This window comes from Homalodisca vitripennis, chromosome 6, assembly GCF_021130785.1.
Source record: "Homalodisca vitripennis isolate AUS2020 chromosome 6, UT_GWSS_2.1, whole genome shotgun sequence".
NCBI classification, from domain to species: domain Eukaryota; kingdom Metazoa; phylum Arthropoda; class Insecta; order Hemiptera; family Cicadellidae; genus Homalodisca; species Homalodisca vitripennis.
This window is the reverse complement of record NC_060212.1, coordinates 41,161,221-41,182,457: the sequence shown is the minus strand read 5'-3', so window position 1 is coordinate 41,182,457 and position 21,237 is coordinate 41,161,221. Positions and strand designations below refer to the sequence as shown.

Genomic DNA, 21,237 nt, shown 5'->3' with positions numbered 1-21,237 from the left:
CCCCTGCAACGTCGGCTTCCACTCAGGAAACACCTGGAACTTCAGCGACTAGTGCTACACCTGAAACCTCTACTCCTTCAACAACTGCAGTTACTCCTGGAACCTCTGTTACGCCTGGAAACCCTGCAACATCTACCACTCCTGTAACACCTGAGACCTCTGCAACTCTTTCACCATCCACTACACCAGCTGAAACCCCTGTTACAAACAACTAATTCTGCAACGTCTGCTACTCCTCCTACCTCTGCATCACCTTCCACTACTGGACCTTCTGCAACGCCTGCAACCTCTGCAACACCTGCAACTACTGGTGATCCTACTTCGTCTGATACTCCAGCAACAACTGGAAATCCTGCTACTCCTGGAACTCCTGTAACGCCCGCTACTCCTACAACACCTGGAAATTCCTCCAACACCTGCAACCCCAGCTACGCCTGCTTCTCCAACAACTGGATCTTCTGCTACACCTGATATCCCTGTAAACACCTGGAACTCCTGTTACAACTATAACACCCGCAACACCAGGAACCCCTGCAACGCCTGCTACTCCTACAACGCCTGGAATTCCTCCAACACCTGCAACCCCAGCTACGCCTGCTTCTCCAACACCAGGATCTTCTGCTACACCTAATATCCCTGTAACACCTGGAACTCCTGTTACAACTATAACACCCGCAACACCAGGAACCCCTGCAACACCTGGAATTCCTCCAACACCTGCGACCCCAGCTACGCCTGCTTCTCCAACACCAGGATCTTCTGCTACACCTGATATCCCTGTAACACCTGGAACTCCTGTTACAACTATAACACCCCCAACGCCAGGAAACTCCTGCAACGCCTGCTACTCCTGCAACACCTGGAATTCCACCAACACCAGGATCTTCCGCTACACCTGATATCCCTGTAAACACCTGGAACTCCTGTTACAACTATAACACCCGCCACACCAGGAACCCCGGCAACGCCTGCTACTCCTACAAACACCTGGAATTCCTCCAACACCTGCAACCCCAGCTACGCCTGCTTCTCCAACACCTGGAACCTCTGATACACCTCCTATCCCTGTAAACACCTGGAACTCCTGCTATAACAGCAACACCCACAACCCCTGCAACACCAGGAACCCCGGAAACGCCTGCTACTCCTGCAACACCCACAATTCCTGCAACACCAGGACCCCCTGCAACGCCTGCTACTCCCGCAACAGCTGGACCCTCTGATATACCTGCTACCCCCTATAACACCTGGAAACTCCTGTTACAACTGGAACACCAGCTACTCCCACAAACACCTGGAACACCTATTACTCCATTAACACCAGGAACCTCTGCAACACCTGAAACTCCTGTAACAACTGGAAGTTCACTAACCTCTGTTACCCCTGTTACTCCTGGAACGCCCACAACACCATCTTCCCCTAGTAACCCAATGCCACATATTAATCAACCTGTAATCATAAACTTTAACTACAACCAATAGTATAACACCTTCTACTATCATAATTATTCTTCCGTCTTCTTCAACTTGTGGAACTCATCTACAACTATTGTAACTCAGACAAATTATTGTATATTTGCAAACATATGCTTGTCCAATAATTTGTCTAAAAAAACTCCAACCCCACATCTGCTGTAGTTGTTCCTAAACACACGTTACATCTGGAACTACCTATTGTTGCTGGAAATTCAACATCTTCATAATTTGTTACACTTCTTCAATAAAAATCAATATTGAGACTAAGATACTTGACGCCTGTCTGGCCCCCTCAACCTATCTACCTTATAATTTATTTTGTTACAATAAATGATAATTCAAAGATTTGTGTTACAATTTTATTCTAAGTAAGTTATAATCTTCACAAGTAAAACAAATCTGATTAATGGAGTAAACTGTAATAACATTTAAAGAAAGCTCTTAAGTTTAATATTTCTTTATAGACAATTCTATTAGTTATAGTATCCCTGGAAGGATTTTAATGCTTTCTTGGAAATAAATATGCTATTGTTCAATATTGCAATATAAAAGTCAATTAAGGCAACCATATTGTAGCACTAAATGGTGTTTTGAACTAAAAGTGTTTCTTCAATCAAGTAAACAATTTTCTACAATACGCTCCCTCTACGATCCTGTTCAAGTAGCCTATGGTTCATTCTAAATATTTAAAGTTTTAAGTCTTAAATATTCTCATTGCAACAGACCAAATATTATGAAGGAAAACAGGATTTCCCTGCAAATTTGACATCGTTCAGTGATACAAAAAATCTGCTACACTAGTTTCGAGATCTGCAACCCGACCTCTTCCTCAGGTCGATAACTAATCTAACACATTAACCACAGTTTCTTTGTGGTTGGTTGGTCAGTCCAGACCTATTGTGGCTGTATTCTTTATTTATTTTGATAATTAGTGTTCCCTTTATATTAAATGCATATTTTAGATATAGTGTGTATGGGGTTGACACACAACGTTGTGATTCCTAACTTATGCATGTCACAACGCTCTGATATGACTAGTATATTTCAACATAGATTGTAGTACGTGTTAGGTTAGTTATTCACCTAAGGAAGAGATCAGATTGCAGATCTTGAATCGTAGTGCTACTGATTGTTTGTATCAATGTACGGTGGCAAATATCCGGAAAAATGTTTCCTTCACAATTCTTCCATCGTCAAAAACAAACTTTAAATAAAGAACCAATATTATTAATACTAAACTAAAATGCTAATATTGTAAGGAACATCATAAAACACTTTCCTTCTACTAAAATTAAATAGCTCTTGCCTTAATTATACAATTAAAAACATACTTTTTCACGTAAATATTTTCTCAACTTGACAGATGTCAATTCTTAAATCTGTCTGGTATTTTCCAACTATCTTAAAAGTGTTCTTTAAAAATGTATGGTGTTCCTTCAAATTCCACTAAAATTAAAACAAATTATTATTAGATTTACAGATCATATTTTATAGAATACGAGAAGCATTGCGCAAGTGAACAAGGGTTTATTCACTTGCGCAATTTCACTTGCAGAATGGTTTGAAGACTTCAAGGACTACTATAATAAACGCTTTAAATGCTCTAAACAATTCACTAAAATTTCCACATTATGGGAATTTTATACTGTAGAACGTTTTTCCGTGGTGTCATTTTCCATGAGTCTGTTTGGTTCAAAATTTCACCAATCACAACTCAACTAGAATCCGTAAACCCCCTAGTCTTTGTAAAAGTTGTAAAACAACTGAATAAATTGAGGTCTACTCTTCCCTGAAAATCACAATTAATTCTTGCAAAATTAACTTAATTAGACCGTATCCTTTCGTGAGGAATCATATTGTTTTTTTTTTAAACTCATATTTTCACAATTCTACTTACAAAAGAATACAAATTTTTATTGATGTATTTGGCTTTGTATATAAAAAATTAGTAAATTTGAGGTCGTTTTATAATCTCAAAGAGTTGGCAGTAGTGGATTCGACTTTGAAAAATCCTCCATAAGAACAACGTTAATGAACCTCATGCACTTTTATGACCCAAATTTTTATCGTATTTAAACCATGTTCTTATGGAACTGCAATCAAGATAGGCGCCAGAACGGTTGGCCCTAAAAATCTTAATATAGGATTTAATAGTTACCAGAAGTAGCAGAATTTTAATAATTGAAAACAAATAATTTTTCTGTTTGTTTTACATTTTCCTATTCTATTCTGTATAGATAAAAAATAAAGGGAAATAAACAAGAAACCAATATTGGAAACATGAAAAATAATTGGTCACTGTTGTATATTATTGGTTTTTGTGTTTCATAGTTAGACAACAGGTTTCTCTTAAGAGTTCTTCGCCACTAAAATGACTTTTTATATTTTACACGTGGTTTCTTGAAACAAAAGAGATTATCGAAAAGCGTCCATAGTTTTATTTGGACACATATCCCAGCAGTAGGATTTTAAATTTCATTATTCAATCCTAAAGATGATTTTATTAGCCTGATTATTGCCTTAGAAAAGGCGCCACCGAATAATAAATATTCTTAAAAGATGGAATTGAATATAAGCACAAAAATAAGTTGTGGCACGAGATGTGCACGCCCCCGTTCGTAAGTGTGCATGATAAGCGGAAATTCTTTGGGGACTCACTTAAGTTACACCTCTGGTATTAGAGTTCAAAATAACAGATGATATATTCAAAAGTAATCTTTAATGATTCTGGAAAGAGTGTAACCTACCCAATGACACTTCTTAAAACGATTTAAGCATTAGTTATTTAGTATAAGAAGAGATTGGAAACGCTGTTAGAGATTTCTGATTGAAGCAAGCAAAATTTATTGCATCATAAATTTATATAGCAGCATGGTATTTTAAAGAGACCGGCTCTTTATATAAACAAATTATAAGAGTACAGTGACCGAAATATTAAAGAAAAACTGTGGACTGAAGTGTAGTGGTAACGTGATAGAAAAACTGGAATCGAGCCTTACGAGCAATAAGAAAAGAAAACATAAAGGTGAGTGATTTAAATATGGATAGCATTAATTGGCTAAAAATACCACCTACAGGTATATCTAAAAAATGTAGTCCTACACTAACTTGATATATTTATATCTTATCCGGATTCATTGCAGTTCTATATGTTCCCGATTTAATCAATTTATTTTAGTCTTTGATATTGTATTAATCTTTATAAATCTTATTATATTGATCGTCTATGAGGTAAAATAATTGTATGCTTTTTTTAATTGTATTTCCCAACCAGTTTTGTTTATTTTTTATTATTACTTCATCCAAGAAACATTTTTTTTTTCTAATATTTCCATTTTAGATAGGGTCTACCTAATAGGTTTCTGTAAATAAAAACATCGTTCATACAGTTTTATTAGCAATTTATTTAAACCTCCAAATGTATCTAGTTTTGGCTAAACCAAGATATGGTTGTATAAATTGATTTAATCAATGAAATTATTATAAACTTTAGTTATCTACTTAACATGTATTAAACAAATTTTTAAACAGAGCGTTTCTTCTGTAAATCACTTCCCATGTATTATTATGCCAACTTCTTCTTATTGATTTAAACAATGGTCGTATTGCCTAAGGGTAATGAGGGGGCCTTGAGGTGAAATGAAGTAATCTGCCAAGTATCCTACATTGCTAGTCGCATACCATGAAGAGGTACCCCGTACACCGACTTGTTGTATTACATACCAGCGGACACTCATAGCATTCATCTTTCAAATCGAATACCATCTTTTCTTCTTACAAAGTTTTGTTTGTGAGACGCAGGATGATTTAATAATGTCCTCCGCATTAAGTTCGTTTTGGACATTCAATGGCCGATGGAAAATTCGCCATTTGTTGCGCCTAAAAATACCAAACGTGCAATTCCAGCCATTCTTCGAGCACGGCAACATTCTGTAGTTGTATACTTCTTTGTTTCATGGATATAATTCTTCCTGGGGGTTAAGCGCCTCACTATAATTTACTTGATGCGTTGCAAATGCTTCATCTCCAACTATAACAAATGGCATAGGTTTTCCATTTTCGTCATTAGGAAAGAGTTCTTGAGCTTGAGGGATGTTACTGTTTGCCATCAATCAACTTTGCACCTAGTGCGGAGTTTTTCAGTAATATTTGATATCACACTGTGTACGTACGTAAGATCCTTACTACTCGTATTGACGCGCTCTGTAAAACAATAGTCTGCGATCTACTTACAGTTTCAAGTAATCACAATCCGAATAAAGTGCTAAATTTTTCCCCTCATCAATTGTAAAAAAGAGATCAGAGTGATTTTTTTGGACTGTCTGTATATTCCTCTATATTGTTTGCCGTCAATGGCACCAATGGCAAGTTTGGGTCGGGAAGTTCGTTCGCAAGGTAAAATTGTTTTGCTATCTCCTTCCAATCTTCGCTCTGATTTTGGGTAGGCATGTGTTATTGGTTGTAATCATGTCCACAATTTTGAGACAAAGTATTCTTTTAATGATGTGGAACCAATTGTGCTGGCACCCATTTAAATTATTCAAAAAGTGTAACGAAATGATGAAAAGCTATGTTCCCATGTGGCCAAAGGTACCTGAAACTATATATAAATTCTGAAAAATAAGGATGACGGTTACCTATATTCAACAGAAAGTGTTATGAATGAAAGGTTATGGCCCATAGGTTTTACATTGGATAATCAACTAAACATATAATTTTTAAATTATTCGATGGGGGGTTAATAGACTAAATTTGTATTCCAAGGTACAGATCGTTCAAAAAAAAGTGAAGAATTTAAAGTGACTGCTTTTTTGAGGGAAATTGCAGCACAACGGAAAAACCACATCAGGCCAAAGGAGCAACAAAAAGAAGAAAGTAATATCCATATTTTTGATGCGATGCTGTTTTTGGTTCCCTTTGTAAAAGGAAGAGAAACTATTAGTAATATCATCCCTCAATGAAACGGATGATATGAAACCAGAGCAAACCACATGATAGCTATCTGATGACATTCAAGAAGGTAATTCTACCTGCAAAGATGCTCACTTTGCATTATATGCAACAGACCGAGCGTGAAAAGGCGTAAATTAAAATAAATAGTATGAAGAAACCAAAATGCAAACTCATATGAGACATCTTTATTGAAACATTTTGAAAAGACAGAAGACAAAGTGACGAGGGTATTGAAGGATAAACACTTAGCTGTAAGGTTTGGTTCCTATGTTAGGAAAAATTAAATGTAGGATGCAAAAGCATTATGCTAAGATAGTAAATTTTAAACTTTCATGAGGCAAGCTTTCGACAACATTATTCCAACGCCCTGGTTACATCAGCTCTTCCCTACATACACAACAGCCACAGCAATAGCCATTCTGCATTACGGACATAATTCTAACCAACCTGTGTATCCAACCAAATTCTGTGGCCAATGCAGAAGAATTTTTTACAACGATGATTTTTGCAGGAAGTGTTTTGTCATCACCCTCTGCACCAAGTGGGAAGTGATCTTTTTGATTTTATCGTAACTCTTTTACATGGCGTAAATCTACTAACCATTAGTTATTCTTGTATACATTTGATTTTGATAGAATTTGTACCTTGTGTTTTTTTTTAAAAATGTTTTGATTTAATATATAGTGTTTTTAATAGATTAAACAAATAAGATAATTTGATTTTCTGTAATTATTACTCAACCTCAAAGTCAATGATAGACGTTTTTCTGGTGGTTAATAGACAATCTCCATTTTGTGTTTTTATATGTAATTGATGGACCAATTATTCTCAAAAGTTCATCAAAACTATTTTTCGTCATTCGGTAATACTGAAAGAATTTTATAGGATGTTCACTCAAATCTTCAAATAACTTGTGAAACTGCCCTTTTAGTAATCGCTGACTTGTTATTGGGTGAACCCAGTAATTATGTTTTCGCCGTTTATGGGTGGGGGGGGGGGGGGGTGGGGGGGGGGGGGGGTGGGGGGGGGGGGGGGTGGGGGGGGGGGGGGGTGGGGGGGGGGGGGGGTGGGGGGGGGGGGGGGTTGTTTGAATAGCAGTTTACAGTAAACAAAAAGGTTAAAACACAAAAGAAAAAAGTAAAGTATTCTTTTTTTTAATTTTGTATCCAAGTAAACTATTATTAAATATTGTTATATTGTACATAGTTTTACTGTAAATAGTTAGCCTAGTAGAATAAAATAATTACATGCATATAATTTTTAATATCATACTTTACTGTTTATAAAAAATGTCCCATTTTTACATGTGTTTTCTTCAGCACAACTTCCGGAAAAAGTTCAAAAGTTTATACCAAAAGAATTATAAAAGTTTTTGTCGTCGAAAATAAGTTAAAGAATTTAGGCCTATAATTTTTATAACCAAAGAATTAAAAAAAATTAGTAAATCACTAGTAACAAACTTCTCTTAGCTTGCAGCCCCTTTCGGTTTGTGGCCACTGATTTGGCTAGCAAATAATCTACACTTGTAAAAATTCAAGGTCATTACTCTTATCAAGTTCAGTTTCTTTGATAACTTATTGAAATGTATTACAAAGTGAAGATTTTCAATTACATATAAGATGTAAACAAGTGTCAAAAGACGAAATTACCAAAAAAATGAAGCAAATTACTAATCCTTAGTTTCCTGTTTACTATTTTGAATAATGTGATATATCAACTTTATTTTTTTAATATTTCAAAATATGTTAGAAAAGTTAAATGTTTTAACCCTCCTATTGACCAGTGACTCATTTTGAGTTGATTTTTCATCTCCACTTCTATGGTTTATCTAACCAACAAACGGGCTTTATGTCTGTATGAATAATATTGTATATGGTATGTGTGATATATATGTATGTGTTCCCAATGAACTAAGCTGTCCCAAAATAGGTATTGAAAATTTCCGATAAAATTCATCGTATGTGACTAGCAACATTTTAAAGTTTGCATAGTTAGCGCAAAGCCACAAAGTTGCGAGAAACATATAAAATCTAACTATATATTTCCAAGTAAGTATTATATTGACAGAAATTTTCATCTTGTACCATATAACAATGAAAAGGCTTTAGATGCTACACTCTTTAAAAAAAATTATTGAATTTTGAAAAATATTACTAAAAAATACTAGAACATGAAAATAATAACATTTTTATATTTTCAAAGTTTAACTATTATCTTTATTTTGAATTACATTTACCTATTAGAACATTAATTTTGTATTACTATGATATAAACATTTATTGTGTTTTTGGTTAATTTCGTACTTTTTGTGTATGTTTCATGTTTTCTTATTGGATGATCAATTTTTACGTCTTTTGGTTATTTTTGCTATTTTCCAAAAAACATTTATGTTACATAGGCAGAGAATTCGATTATCTGTGGTTTTGAGCTACAATTTTCCAACAATCACTAGTTTATGCAAAGAAATCTTTTGGTAAGACTAATTCTACATACTGCGGCAAAAATAAATATAAATAATTAGTGTGGATTTGTATAAAGCATACGTTCATTTTGTAATAGTTAAAAAAATCTTTGCAAATCTGCCAAAATGGGTTTGGCAGTTGCCAGTACAGAAGTTACTATGGGCCAGTTGTAAGGCGTAATAAACACACTAGAAATCTACTATTTCTTCTTCACAGAACATCCAAAAATATCTATCTATTCTACTGATCTTAGAGATTTATTAACTCCAAATTCAAAATGGTGGCTCATGATTAGTCCTAATTCTCACTGTACCAAAATATGAGACCTGGCTTTTTTGTACATTCACAAACTATTCCGGAGATTGATTAATTTAATGTAATATAAACATATAATGAAATGTATTTAGTCTATTATATCATTTGAAATCAGTTAGAAAATTTATATTTTGGACTCGAGATGATTTTGATGAAGTAAAACCATTATTTATGTTTTAATATACAGTAACATATGGAAGTGTACCAGATTTTATCTCTATAAATATCAACTGAAATTTTATTTTTACTTGCAATGAAATGATATTGGAATGGATTAAATTTGTTACTTTTGTTCATTTCACTTCATATTGCTTTTTTAGTTAGGCTGCAGTTATAAGCAGCCACCATGACAAATCGAATCAGCAAACCAAATTATCGATTAGAAATACCTAAACTTTTGCATAATTAATTAATACTAGCTGTTTTTAATATATTATAACAATATTGTTTAAAAATAATTAAAAAGAATGTAATATCATTTGTGTGGTATTTTTAATGTATTATAACAATATTGTTTAAAAATAATTAAAAGAATGTATATCATTTGTGTGGTATTTGAGTTAATTTGTGTCACATGTACACAATGTAAACAAAATTTAGGACATAAAAAAACATAGCTGAAATATACCATAATATGAAATACATATAACCTATAAGTAATTTGGTTTGTTATTGTTCAGTAGCTTAGTTAATCAGAAATATAGATGATTTGATTGTCGTGGTGGTTTCTTATCATACTGCAGCACTCAATGATAAAAAATTTTACAAAATTAAATACCATTTAAAGAATAATATTTAAGTGTAATTAATTATTTCGAAACTCATTTGCAGTAGTATATTAACCATTGTTTAACACATTAACTGCAGGGGACAGTTTAAAAAAGTCATCCATCCACATTAACATGATTATATCATTCATTACTCTTGATCTTAATCATTTACATGATTTGTACCAATTTCATAAATAAACTATGGTTGTTAGGATTGAACTGATGACCATGCTGTCACTAAAAAAACTGAACCGATTATGATGATGTTATTAAAATAACAATACAAGCTTTTTTGTAATTCGTCCTCTTATTTTGGTGTAGATGTTCGATGTGGATTTCGAAAAGTGGGCGAGAAGAATTCCGATATTTGACACCGAAGGAACTGGGAGAAAAGAAAATTTGTGAACTCCACTTTGATCATGCCAATGTTTTCGAATGATTTAAAAACGAATCTGACCAAACGGGCTTTCCCTCTGGATTGGAGGGTATGCTCGAGGAGTCCAGAGCTGATTCAGATCGACGATGACGAGAACAGCATCGAGTGTGAAAATTTTGTTCTCCGTGAAAGTCCCAGTTACCACAAGCACTAACGGACCAATAAGTAACGGTGTCTCCGAGAACGAGAACAACACGAACGTTGTAAACACAAACGGTAGTATATTGAATGCGGTATTGAGCAGTGGAGCCAGTCCGAAATCAGTTCAGTCCTCTAAGCAAATTACAGTGGCTACCAACAACCGTAGAAGGAAATCACGGCAACACAACATTGGACAAAAGCACCGCAATACCGGCATCACTAACTAACAAGAATGTGAGGCACCTTGCGTTTCTAGATTGCATGTATTGTATGCCAATGTACTAGTTGCATGGGAGGTTCATTATTAGCTTTTGAATTGTGTGTTGGAGCTTTAAATGTGGGCTTTAATGCTGTTGTCACAATTTTATGCTGCTGGTCTGCTTTTTCTATAAAAGTTGTTCTTAAAATTATCCGTGATTGTACATGTAATAATTTTAATGTACTTTTAAAACATCTATTCAGCCTAAAGTTATGGACATTAAGCCATATAATCTGAAAGTTAGATAACCCATATCCTGTCTTTATAGATGACAAAGTCATTTTAATTTAAAAACATCATCATTTCAATGTAAAAAACACTAGGCAGTAACAATAAACAGAACAATGTAGCAGTTTGCCATCGTTACATTTATAGATTACAGGAATTATATAGTAAGGGGACATAAATTATCTATGTTGCACTTAACATTTGAGTAATTGTTTTTCACAAATTAAACAACTCATAGAGACATAGGTTTAGTAGAACACATACTTTGCAGTTGAGTATTACAGTACTGGACAGGATTTATTAGATTATTGTAGTATATACATTTCAAGTACAATATTTGCAGTATAGTTAGTAGTGGTAGAGTATTTTTTTTTAAAGTGGGTAGTTAGCAATCCACCCTACCAACATAACTGATATGAAATTCTGATTGCCAACTGCACTGCAGGCTGCAATTGCATGTTTCTCAATGACCTTGAGTAACAAACTAGCAGGTGCTAATAACCAGATCAATAACATCGGTTTATTACTCGCCATAAAATGCATTGCTATGAGCTTGATCAATAAAATCATGTAGCGCTTACTCGTTCCATCCTAATTTGTATATGCAACAGCCACAGTGGGACCGAGTTGAATAACACAGAAGTCTGTATAATCTGTAATCTACATACATTGCAGAACAACTACGAGTCTTTATTAAATGTTGCTCTATCTTAAAAATATTTTAGCCTAATTAAAATCAACACCTGAATAGTTCTTTAATAGTGTAAAATGAACTTTGAACAAAAAGTTTAATTCACAAGGATCCAGTGTGATGTCGTGTGTGTTGGTGAGCTTCTTGAGGGATCAAATCTCATGCTTTTGCACTTATTTGGGGCACCTTCGATGTAATGTTCACATGCTTTTTTTTGTTAGCAAAAACTAATCTAGTTCTGTAAAGGTTTTTACATGAAAGGTATGTTTTACTGGCAGTGAAGTTAGCTTAGAACTGTGTCTGTACAAATCCTTAAAAATAGTCAGGTCCAGCACTAGCTATGCTGGTGCCCTAGGAAAAGTACCCTTTTTCCACCTCCACCCTTAACTTGATCTTCCTCCCTTCACCTCAACATAGAAACCCTACAAACTAAAACAGAACTTATTCCATGGCACGTTTACATAACAAGGCTTAATTTACCAATTCAACCAAATTTCTTGTTAATATGTTTTCATGCCAAATATATTTGATAAATAAAAACAAAAATGTACTCTTTTTCCAATTCAATGGAAAGACCTCTATTTCCAAAACGTTACAAAGAATAAATTTACATTTTTCATTATTTTCAGTTTTTTATTTTTGTGAAACACAAATTTACTGAAATATAGAAGTTTAGTTTTTTTAAGAACAACAGTATTTTAGCACGGAATGCCCACTAATAAAGCTAAATTAGTATTAGTGGTAAAAACTACACAGCAACGACAAAAAACGTCAAAAACTAGACATGAGCTAAGATTTTAATGATTAGTTAGAGATTTGGTAGTAACGACACGGCAGTGTGAAACCTTAAAGGGCACATCCAACTACAGTGACATCACACTTACACCCCCCTCCTCCCCCCTGCACACAATACTTAGTACTGTAACATAGATGGTATCTAAATTGGCCTCTTATACTTAGTCAAGTTAATACGTACCTTAGTGCTACACTGACATTTCAAGAAAGCTTTGATCTGATTAAAGTCAAGTTTCAAAGTAATACTAGCCCGTTATTTCTCGGTGAAAGTACAGTCATTTATACGAATGTCATTATTCTCTTTACCACCCCTCAAATCTGCTGCCTAGTTTTGCTCCCTCCCTTAAATACCTGTAGTATGTAGTAAAATAAGCATTTTTCTGTAATTACTGTTTGCTCACTAGTTTAAAAACACTGTTTTTTTTTTTTTTGCTGTATGCCTTGTTTGTTTCATTTGTTATCCAATGAAGAACCATAGTACCATAAGTTAACATAGGTAAAAAAACATTGTAAAATGAAGTTCAGGTATCAGAAGTTTTAGAGATAAAATTCCAATCAACCTGTTTCAAATTCTCAAAAAGTCTATGTATTCCTCTTTATGTTTCCTATAGAATATGTAATTGTCATTACATGAAGGCTCACTGTTCTTCTTGGATAAATTATAAAAATAATTGAAAATTATGGGATCATGATTTGTGAACACATTTTCATACATTTAAGAAATATAATTACTTTAAACAATTTTTAGAAATTCAACCCTCCAGATGCTATTTAAGTTGGTTAGAATTGTTCATCAATTGGTGCAATTAATAATGCTAAGGCTTAGTTAAGAAGGGGGTGACTATGAGCAAAATGTTTCCTTGGTTTATGGCAATTTCAGTCTGTCTGCAAGCTTTGACCTTTTTGCTTTGATCTTTCCTAATATATTGTTGAATTATATAAAGGAATATACAGACAGATTCTAATTTTTATTACCACTGGGCAAGGAAATCATCCACAAACCGTGGCATTAACATCATCACCGGTCGTTACGTGATTTGTCTTTCAGTTTTAATTGTACTAATATAAATGTAAGATAACATTCAGAATTCATAACTTTGTTTCCTTTATTCATTTGTAATTCTATTCATATGGCAAAGTTGTAATCATTCTTTGTCGGGAACTATTCATTATAAATCATATCTCAATCAATTAAGTTGGCATGATAGGAGGACATACTTCTTATTGTGATGTGTGTTAATTGAGGAGTATTAAGGTCAGCTTTGTCATCTCTAATCACTATTACTGACCTTTCTTATCTCTACTAAATTAGTTTGACTATTAGTCAATAGTCAATAGTCAATAGTCAATAGTCAAAAATTCTTTATTTACATCAGCATAAAGAAGTGTAATGGCGTCAAAATTTACAATGAATTAAAATCCAGGTCTCTTGCTTTACAATGTACTGTTTACAGAGTCAAAAAATTCTGTCATGGTGTAAAAGGGTCTTTCCATGAGCCAGTCTTGAAGGCTTTTCTTCATCTCATTCCCTCCAAGATTTTTCAGGTTGAGAGGTAGGGTGTTGAAGATTTTTCTTCCCATGTAGGATGGTTTCCTGCTGTACCGTGTAGTATGGTGTCCAGGAAGGAGGTAGTCAGTTGCTCTCCGGGTGTTGTGGGAGTGAGTATCCTTAGCTCTTGGTAACTCCATTTCAAACTGTCTGGACAACTACAGAGTAGATGTACAGTGCTATGACAGTCATGAGTTTTAAAGTCTTAAAAGCTTCTCTGCAGCTTTCAAGTGGTCCCAGATCTGCCAGTGTCCTTATTGCCTTTTTTTGGAGGAGTAAGATCTTGCTAAGATTATGGGCAGATGTTCCTCCCCATACTGATATACCATACCTTATATGGGATTCAAAAACAGCATGGTAAGTTGTCTTTGCCGCTTGCAGTCCTCCTATCCACTTAATTCTTCTTACTGCGTAGATTCCGGATCCAAGCTTTTTGGTCAAACTGTTAATATGATCAGTCCAGGTAAGATCACCATCAATCACTATGCCTAATAGTTTTGATTGTTTTTGTATTGTAATGTTTTGGACGTTAGGCACTTGATCTTGTCTTCTGCTAAAATTAATTTGGGTGGTCTTTGTTGGGTTAATTGCCAGGTCATTTTTTCAGGCAGTACTGCAGAGTTTTGTTTGTTGATGTGACAATGTCTGCATGCAGGCCCAGTGTGGAGTCATTTTTTATAAGAAGGGTTGTATCATCTGCATACATAATAGTTTTTACATTGTCAGTGTTGATATAATGTGAAAAATCATTAGTAAAAAGTACAAACAAAAATGGACCCAATACTGAGCCCTGTGGGACTCCTCTATTCACTGGAGCTGTTTTGGATCTGTAAGTACAGCTTTGTCCATTTGCAGTTTTCTTTACTTCAACAATATGCTTGCGTCCCTCAAGATAGCTAGCCACCCAGTCATTTGCTCTGCCTTGAATTCCTAGTGCGGACAGTTTCTTAAGAATCAGCTCATGCCCCAAGCAGTCAAAAGCCTTACTGTAGTCTAATAGGACTGCTGATACATAATTATTGTCTTCAAGTTGGTCGATGACGTATTCAGTAAGGCTTGTGATGGCACTGATTGTAGATTTTCCTCTGAGGAAGCCGTGCTGACTTTTTGTTATTAGGTCATAGTGTTCAAGGTGGACCAGCATTCTTGAAAGTGCAATCTTCTCTATGATCTTTGAAAAGGTGGAGATCAGTGAAATTGGGCGATAGTTTTCTGCTTTGGTTGTGGAGCCTTTTTTGTGTTTAGGGTAAATTTTGGAGAGTTTCAAACCAGATGGAAATTGGCCAAGATTAAATGATTTATTTATTATGCTTACAAGTGGGGCTGCTAAATGTGTTGCACAGTGTTTTACTACTTTCGATGGAATTTCATCAACACCACAAGAGAGTTTAAATTTCAGTGACTGAATAACTCTTAGTACTTCACTGGATTCAGTAGGAGTTAGATTTAGTGGTTCACCTTGATATAAGGTGAAGGCATTTCCAGTTAGGGGGAGTATGTTATTGTTTTGAATCTCGTTACAGGATTTTTCAAGTGTTGTGTCTGCAATCTGTGAGAAGTAGAGGTTTAGATGTTCGGCTATAAGATATGGATTGTTTTCTATCTTGCCATCTATTTCTAAACTCGATAAAGAACTGCATGATAGTTTGTTTTGTTTTTCTGAATTGATAATCTCCCAAAGAGCTTTGGACTTGTTGTTTGATTGAGCTATATGTTCAGCGGCACTGTTGCGTTTAAGGGTTCTAAGTTTAATGTCATACGCTTTCTTTTTTGAAATCATTGTTATCCTGTCGCTTTCATTCTCCGTCATTTCATACTTATAGTGTGCTCTAAGGAAGTCATCTTTCATCATCATAACTTCTTCATCATAGTAGATCTTAAGCTTAGATTTACGTTTTGTTCTAGTTCTTTTCTTTGGGCAAGCATGATCCAGTGTTCTAGCCATTATGGTTTGAAATGATTTGAAGGCTTCTTCTGCATCAAGGGCATTGTGAACGGAATCCCAGTTTTCTAATGCAAGTGTAGCTTTCAAGTTTTCAAGGTTTCTCTATTAAAAATCTACTATTAAAGACTATAGTAGATTTTTAGTTATTTTTGACGTGACAACGTCTTAAATTAGGTTGCGGCTCGGAGTCACTCATGAAAAAGTGTAACGCCCGGTAACGTTACGATGCCCGTCCAGTGGGTCCGCCGCACGGGATAAAGCAGATAACTGTGGGTCCGCCGCACGGGATAAAGCAGATAACTATGTTTATTCGTGAAAATGTGGAGTGCTTAGATTCGTCATTTACAACAACTACAACAATAAAGATAAATAATTGTACACTGATATTTCATTATCGTAAACTATGATTGATTGATTAATTGTTAGATTGACACAAAAGTTGAGAAACTGAGTTTATAGGTTATGTCATACTATTGACAAATGTTTGATAGTGTTAAGTAAATTATTAGTTTAAATCACTCTGCAATCAATCGTAATTCAGATTGAGAAGAAACAGCGCGTATTGCTAGTCAAACATTTAAAATAACAAATTATAACCTTTAACCTGTCATAACAGTGCGACCAAACAAACGAACTAAACCGGACCAATCACCACGCGCGGAGTTAGAATTTAACTGTGTTTAGCAAGAATTTCAAATTCCAATTTTAGTAAATGTTTTATTCAACTTTACCATTTACAATAACAAATTTTAATTAATTTCAAATTATGTACAATGTTTTAGTAAACAAAATATATTTCTATAGTTAAAATTTGTGCAATTCTTATTTTCATTCAATTCCTTGTTCCTATTGTGCAATTTAATAATATTCATATCAATAAATATTCTACCGAGAAAAAGACGTTGTCACGTAAAATCTTCGCCCGTAAAACCGACTTTACAGGCAACCATAATTTTTTTAAGGAATAATTTAAACGTCGACCATTTTGAAAGATGTACTAAGATTTTTTAAATATTTTATTTTCAAAAAGTTCTATCAAAGGTTAATAGAATTCATAAGTTTCATAACTTTATCTTAACTGTTTCAAGATATAATTTTTTTTATAAACAACACATACAGACAGATAGACAGAAAACTAAAGTTTCAGAGCATACCTTCATATGAACTTGTTTGCCCATTTTTATGTGTATAACAAAATCCCAAAGCATTGGAACACCTTTACTGAACACCTGTATATTGTACATATCAGATTAATCTGGATGTTTTATGCCTTCTTTATCACCAGTTGTCTACTTTTAGACAATTCCACACTATTTTCTGTGATGAAGTTATTTTAGTTCTTGATTATTTCTAAAGTTTATCTAATTATCATTGGCTAATAGTAGGAATCTTCCACAAGTTCAATTGCGTGTTTGTTCTTGAAACTGTGTTCAGCCATGGTTGAATTTTATGTGGCTTGATGTTTCGTGTGTCTAATGAGTTCACACCCGTGTAGATATATACTGTTTTGTCCCCATAATGTATGTCAAAATGTAAAATTTAGATCAAAGTAAAAAAATAGCTTATCTCCCTAAAATAGGGAGGATATTAAATAGACACAATATGTAAACTATATTGTGAGCGAACACATTTTACACACAAAAAGTTCAATATGATGAATAATCGACCATACCAGAACACAATTTCATGACAAAACATGCAATAGAAATCAACAAAACAAAAGTAGTTGCCAAAATTCCTCACTGTTATCTGAGGTTAATAAAGAGAAACTTTAGAAATAATCAAGAACTAAAATAAAAAAAATATCTAAAGTTGGCAATCCGTGCTAATCAAGCCATCAATTTGGCTCATGATTGGTTATGATCAATTCATAACTAGTCGGTGTTTGGTTAATCTTCAGCTAATCACAAGAAAGCTTCACCCTGCAATTCACCTGTACATACAACTGATTATTGGCAGTTTCAGTTCAATATCCTGTTGACTGAAAAAGGATCTCTATGGTGACACCGAAATATTTCTAGAAAATAATTAGATGGGCAATGTTCCAACACTGTGTGAACCGGAAGATTTTGATCTTAGTTACTTAAACAAGGGTTTTAAACCCATCATTTTGACATGAGACATTTTGTTCGGGATTGTGTTAGCTTGACAATGCATGCAGAATTCCCTTCTCAACAAGAACATGTTTATAAATCCTTCAATGTTATATGGGCTTGTTGTTAATGTTTAAACTTTCCTGTAATAGCAGATCACTAGTCACTAGTACTTTTTTTTTATTATTTAGTTAGAATGGTAACTTACTATATGCTCTGGAAAAACTTGTACTTCTTTATATGGCCCTTCTTTAAAAACTGTAATATAGTAATTTTTTGTGAAATTTATTTGAAAGCAAAAGAACTCTCAAAACTATATATACATATTTCCTGTAACATACTGAACAAGAAAAGACTGAGACCATGTTAGAATATTACCATTCCTCATCCCACTAACCTGCCCATCCCCATGTACTTCACGACTCCTCTGAGTACACTACACTTACTAGGATCCAGTGTTTTTAAGTGTGCTATAGTATACTTTATTGTTTCGTACTCAGGGTTCATGAAAAGTAAAGATGCAAAAGAAAGTATACTGCATCTGGAAAGTATTAAGTAGTACTGTTAATACTGGTTTAGATAGCTTTTCTGATAAAGACATTGATTATGTTTCAGACGAAATTCCACAACCTTCCACCGCAGTCGGCGCCTCCGACCGACTTCTACTACCAGCAGTGCCCATCAGTGGAAGAGACCAATCACTCGTTCCCTGAGCCACCGGATGGGGAACTGCCGTTGTTTGTGCAGCAGAGCTCCGTCGTCTCATTGGCGGAAGATCCTGAGCCGGCCCACAGTGAAGTGTCGGAGCCCCAACCCAAGCGGAGGCGACGCGACAGGGGTGATGATGACCTCGCCGACCAGATGCGAGATGCTATGAAACACCTCAAGAACATCACTTCTTTGCTCACCAGCTCAGAGGATGAGTTCGAGCTGTTTGGCCGCAGCGTGGCGTTGCAGTTGAAGAAGATGTCACTTTGTACGGCGTTGACGGTTCAAGCCAAAATACAACATTTGCTGTCCCAATACAGGATCAGTGATATTAAGCGAGAAGCGAAGGACAGGTTGAGACAAGCCACTACGAATGAGGCTGATTCGGAGGAAAACAAATGTGAGGATAAAGTTAAAGGAGGTGAAGAACACCCGGAAGCCTCGTCACCTCAGCTCTCTCTAACGTGCGCTTCAGAAACATCAGATAATGAAGCGACGGAAGTAGGCTAGGTACTGGGGGCTTGTAGGATTGTTACCAATAACATTTAGACTCAAATCCTATCTCTATATTAAAATATAAGCAGGGTGTTTAAATGCGCGGATACAGTTTTGTTTTCAATTTTTTGGTTAGTCTACATTAATTTCAATCTTTCTTTCCTAGCATAGTCAATCTCAAAGCTCAAGATTATTTTTACTGATTGAGTAGATATTTTTTGTTTCATATGTTTGACCTAATTTAATTTTATAACAAGAAAATCATATAATGTGAACATTCTTCGAACAAAGTATGTTTATAAATTTCATGAAATTGTAGAAAGTTGCTTTCTATTGTGATGTCAAGTTAATTAATGGTAATTCCTTTATGTAAAAGACATAATGAACGTTTCGTTACAAATTATTTTTACAGTTTCTAAAACATTGTTTTAACATAAATAAAAGCAAAAAAAGAACTAACTACAGTTAAATTTTGAAACAATTAACAAAATTTATTATTGTAAACTATTTTTAATCTTTTAGAGAATTTTTTATTTAAACTCATACAACATTCTGTTGAACTTGTTTCATAGTTATCACATGCCTAATAGTTTACTTTCAATATAGACATTGGAAAACCGAACTATGTAGTGTATTTTTGTATCTTGGTTTGTGATTTACATTCCCATGGCATGTAATGTGTTTAAAATCTTTACTTTTTTAGTAATATAAAAAAAAACTTTAAACACATAGCACAAACATTGTACAGTTTTGAAGAAGTATTTCTTTATTTGTGATATTTTTATATTAAAAGATGTTTTATATTTATTGTACATTTTAAAGCGTTAATTAGTTTTTTGTCATTATTATTACTAGCAGTTTAAGCCCCATAGTGACAGTTTGGATGTGAAGAATCATATTTACTGTGCAGTAAAACCATCGTCGAGGGCCCAGAGAATCGAGAATAGACTGAATTTTATTTTGCTTATCTTTCATAATTGATGAAACTAATTAGTGTTATTGCATCACTTCAGTAATTACAAATCTGATGATGTTATTCAATATAATATTATGATGTATATAATTTTAATTTGTACATATTAATTACAAAACAGAATTTCTAGTCGTTAGCTTTTATTTACTTAAATATTTCTTTTAAAATAAAGATGTATTTGAATAAAATTTGTCCGCTTTCTTTTCAGAAACCTTCAAAGAGTGCGATTAATATTGATTTATTAATATAATGTACCTTGATCTCATACACTACAATCTCATACAAATTTGGTTTGACGGAATAATGTACAACAATTATATTCAATGTTGTTGCTGGGGGAAATGAAAGAAAGAAACCGATATTCAGAGAAAAATGCCAAGCTTTGTTGTACTTCATTGTTTAAATATTCAAAAAGTACACTTTACAAAAAAACTAATAGCGTTCGGATGCATATTAATTATATCTTTAAAATGAGACATCTCCCATAATGGTCTAAAAAATAAGGGTGGAAAACTGCTTATTTAACAATGTTCTTATGGGGGAAACCTCAAGTTTGTTTCACTACAGCCCCCTCTTAAGTATTTCCACTGGAGATTGTTTTCAAGGTTTTTGTACCTTTTTTGCAACAGCTCTGTATTCATTGTTTTACTTTAACCATAATTATTTAACCTACTTTCCTTTCTATTGTATATTATGGTATGGCTATTATGTTACACAAAGAAGATAAAAAGAAATTCTTTATATAGATAGAATAGATTATGTTGACCTGGAAATTCAGTTCAAGTTTTGGTTGAGATTCTAGTACAGTGCTTGTTAGAAAATATTCACTTAAAAAACTAAGGTCACAAAATAAACCTTCAAAATGATGACAATTGATTTACTGTTATTGAATTGCAGTTTTGTTTATGGCATTGTAAATATCACCTAATTTTTCAATGTACTTGTCTA

At 34.1% G+C, this 21,237-nt stretch overlaps 2 protein-coding genes across 2 annotated transcripts; one reads left to right on the top strand and one right to left on the bottom strand.

Annotated features, from left to right (window-relative positions):
* Positions 1 to 22: 22 nt before the first annotated feature.
* On the bottom strand, positions 23 to 5,241 carry LOC124365360 (collagen alpha-2(I) chain-like). Its single transcript, XM_046821335.1, has 5 exons — positions 5,200 to 5,241; positions 1,046 to 1,238; positions 487 to 777; positions 254 to 388; positions 23 to 141 (listed from the first exon to the last, which is right to left on the bottom strand). The coding sequence occupies exons 1-5, from the start codon at positions 5,239 to 5,241 to the stop codon at positions 23 to 25; spliced, it is 780 nt and encodes a 259-aa protein (XP_046677291.1).
* A 5,154-nt stretch (positions 5,242 to 10,395) lies between these two features.
* Positions 10,396 to 20,494, top strand: LOC124365359. Its single transcript, XM_046821334.1, has 3 exons — positions 10,396 to 10,519; positions 10,657 to 10,787; positions 18,729 to 20,494. The coding sequence occupies exons 1-3, from the start codon at positions 10,396 to 10,398 to the stop codon at positions 19,329 to 19,331; spliced, it is 858 nt and encodes a 285-aa protein (XP_046677290.1). The 3' UTR covers positions 19,332 to 20,494.
* The last annotated feature ends 743 nt before the right edge of the window (positions 20,495 to 21,237 follow it).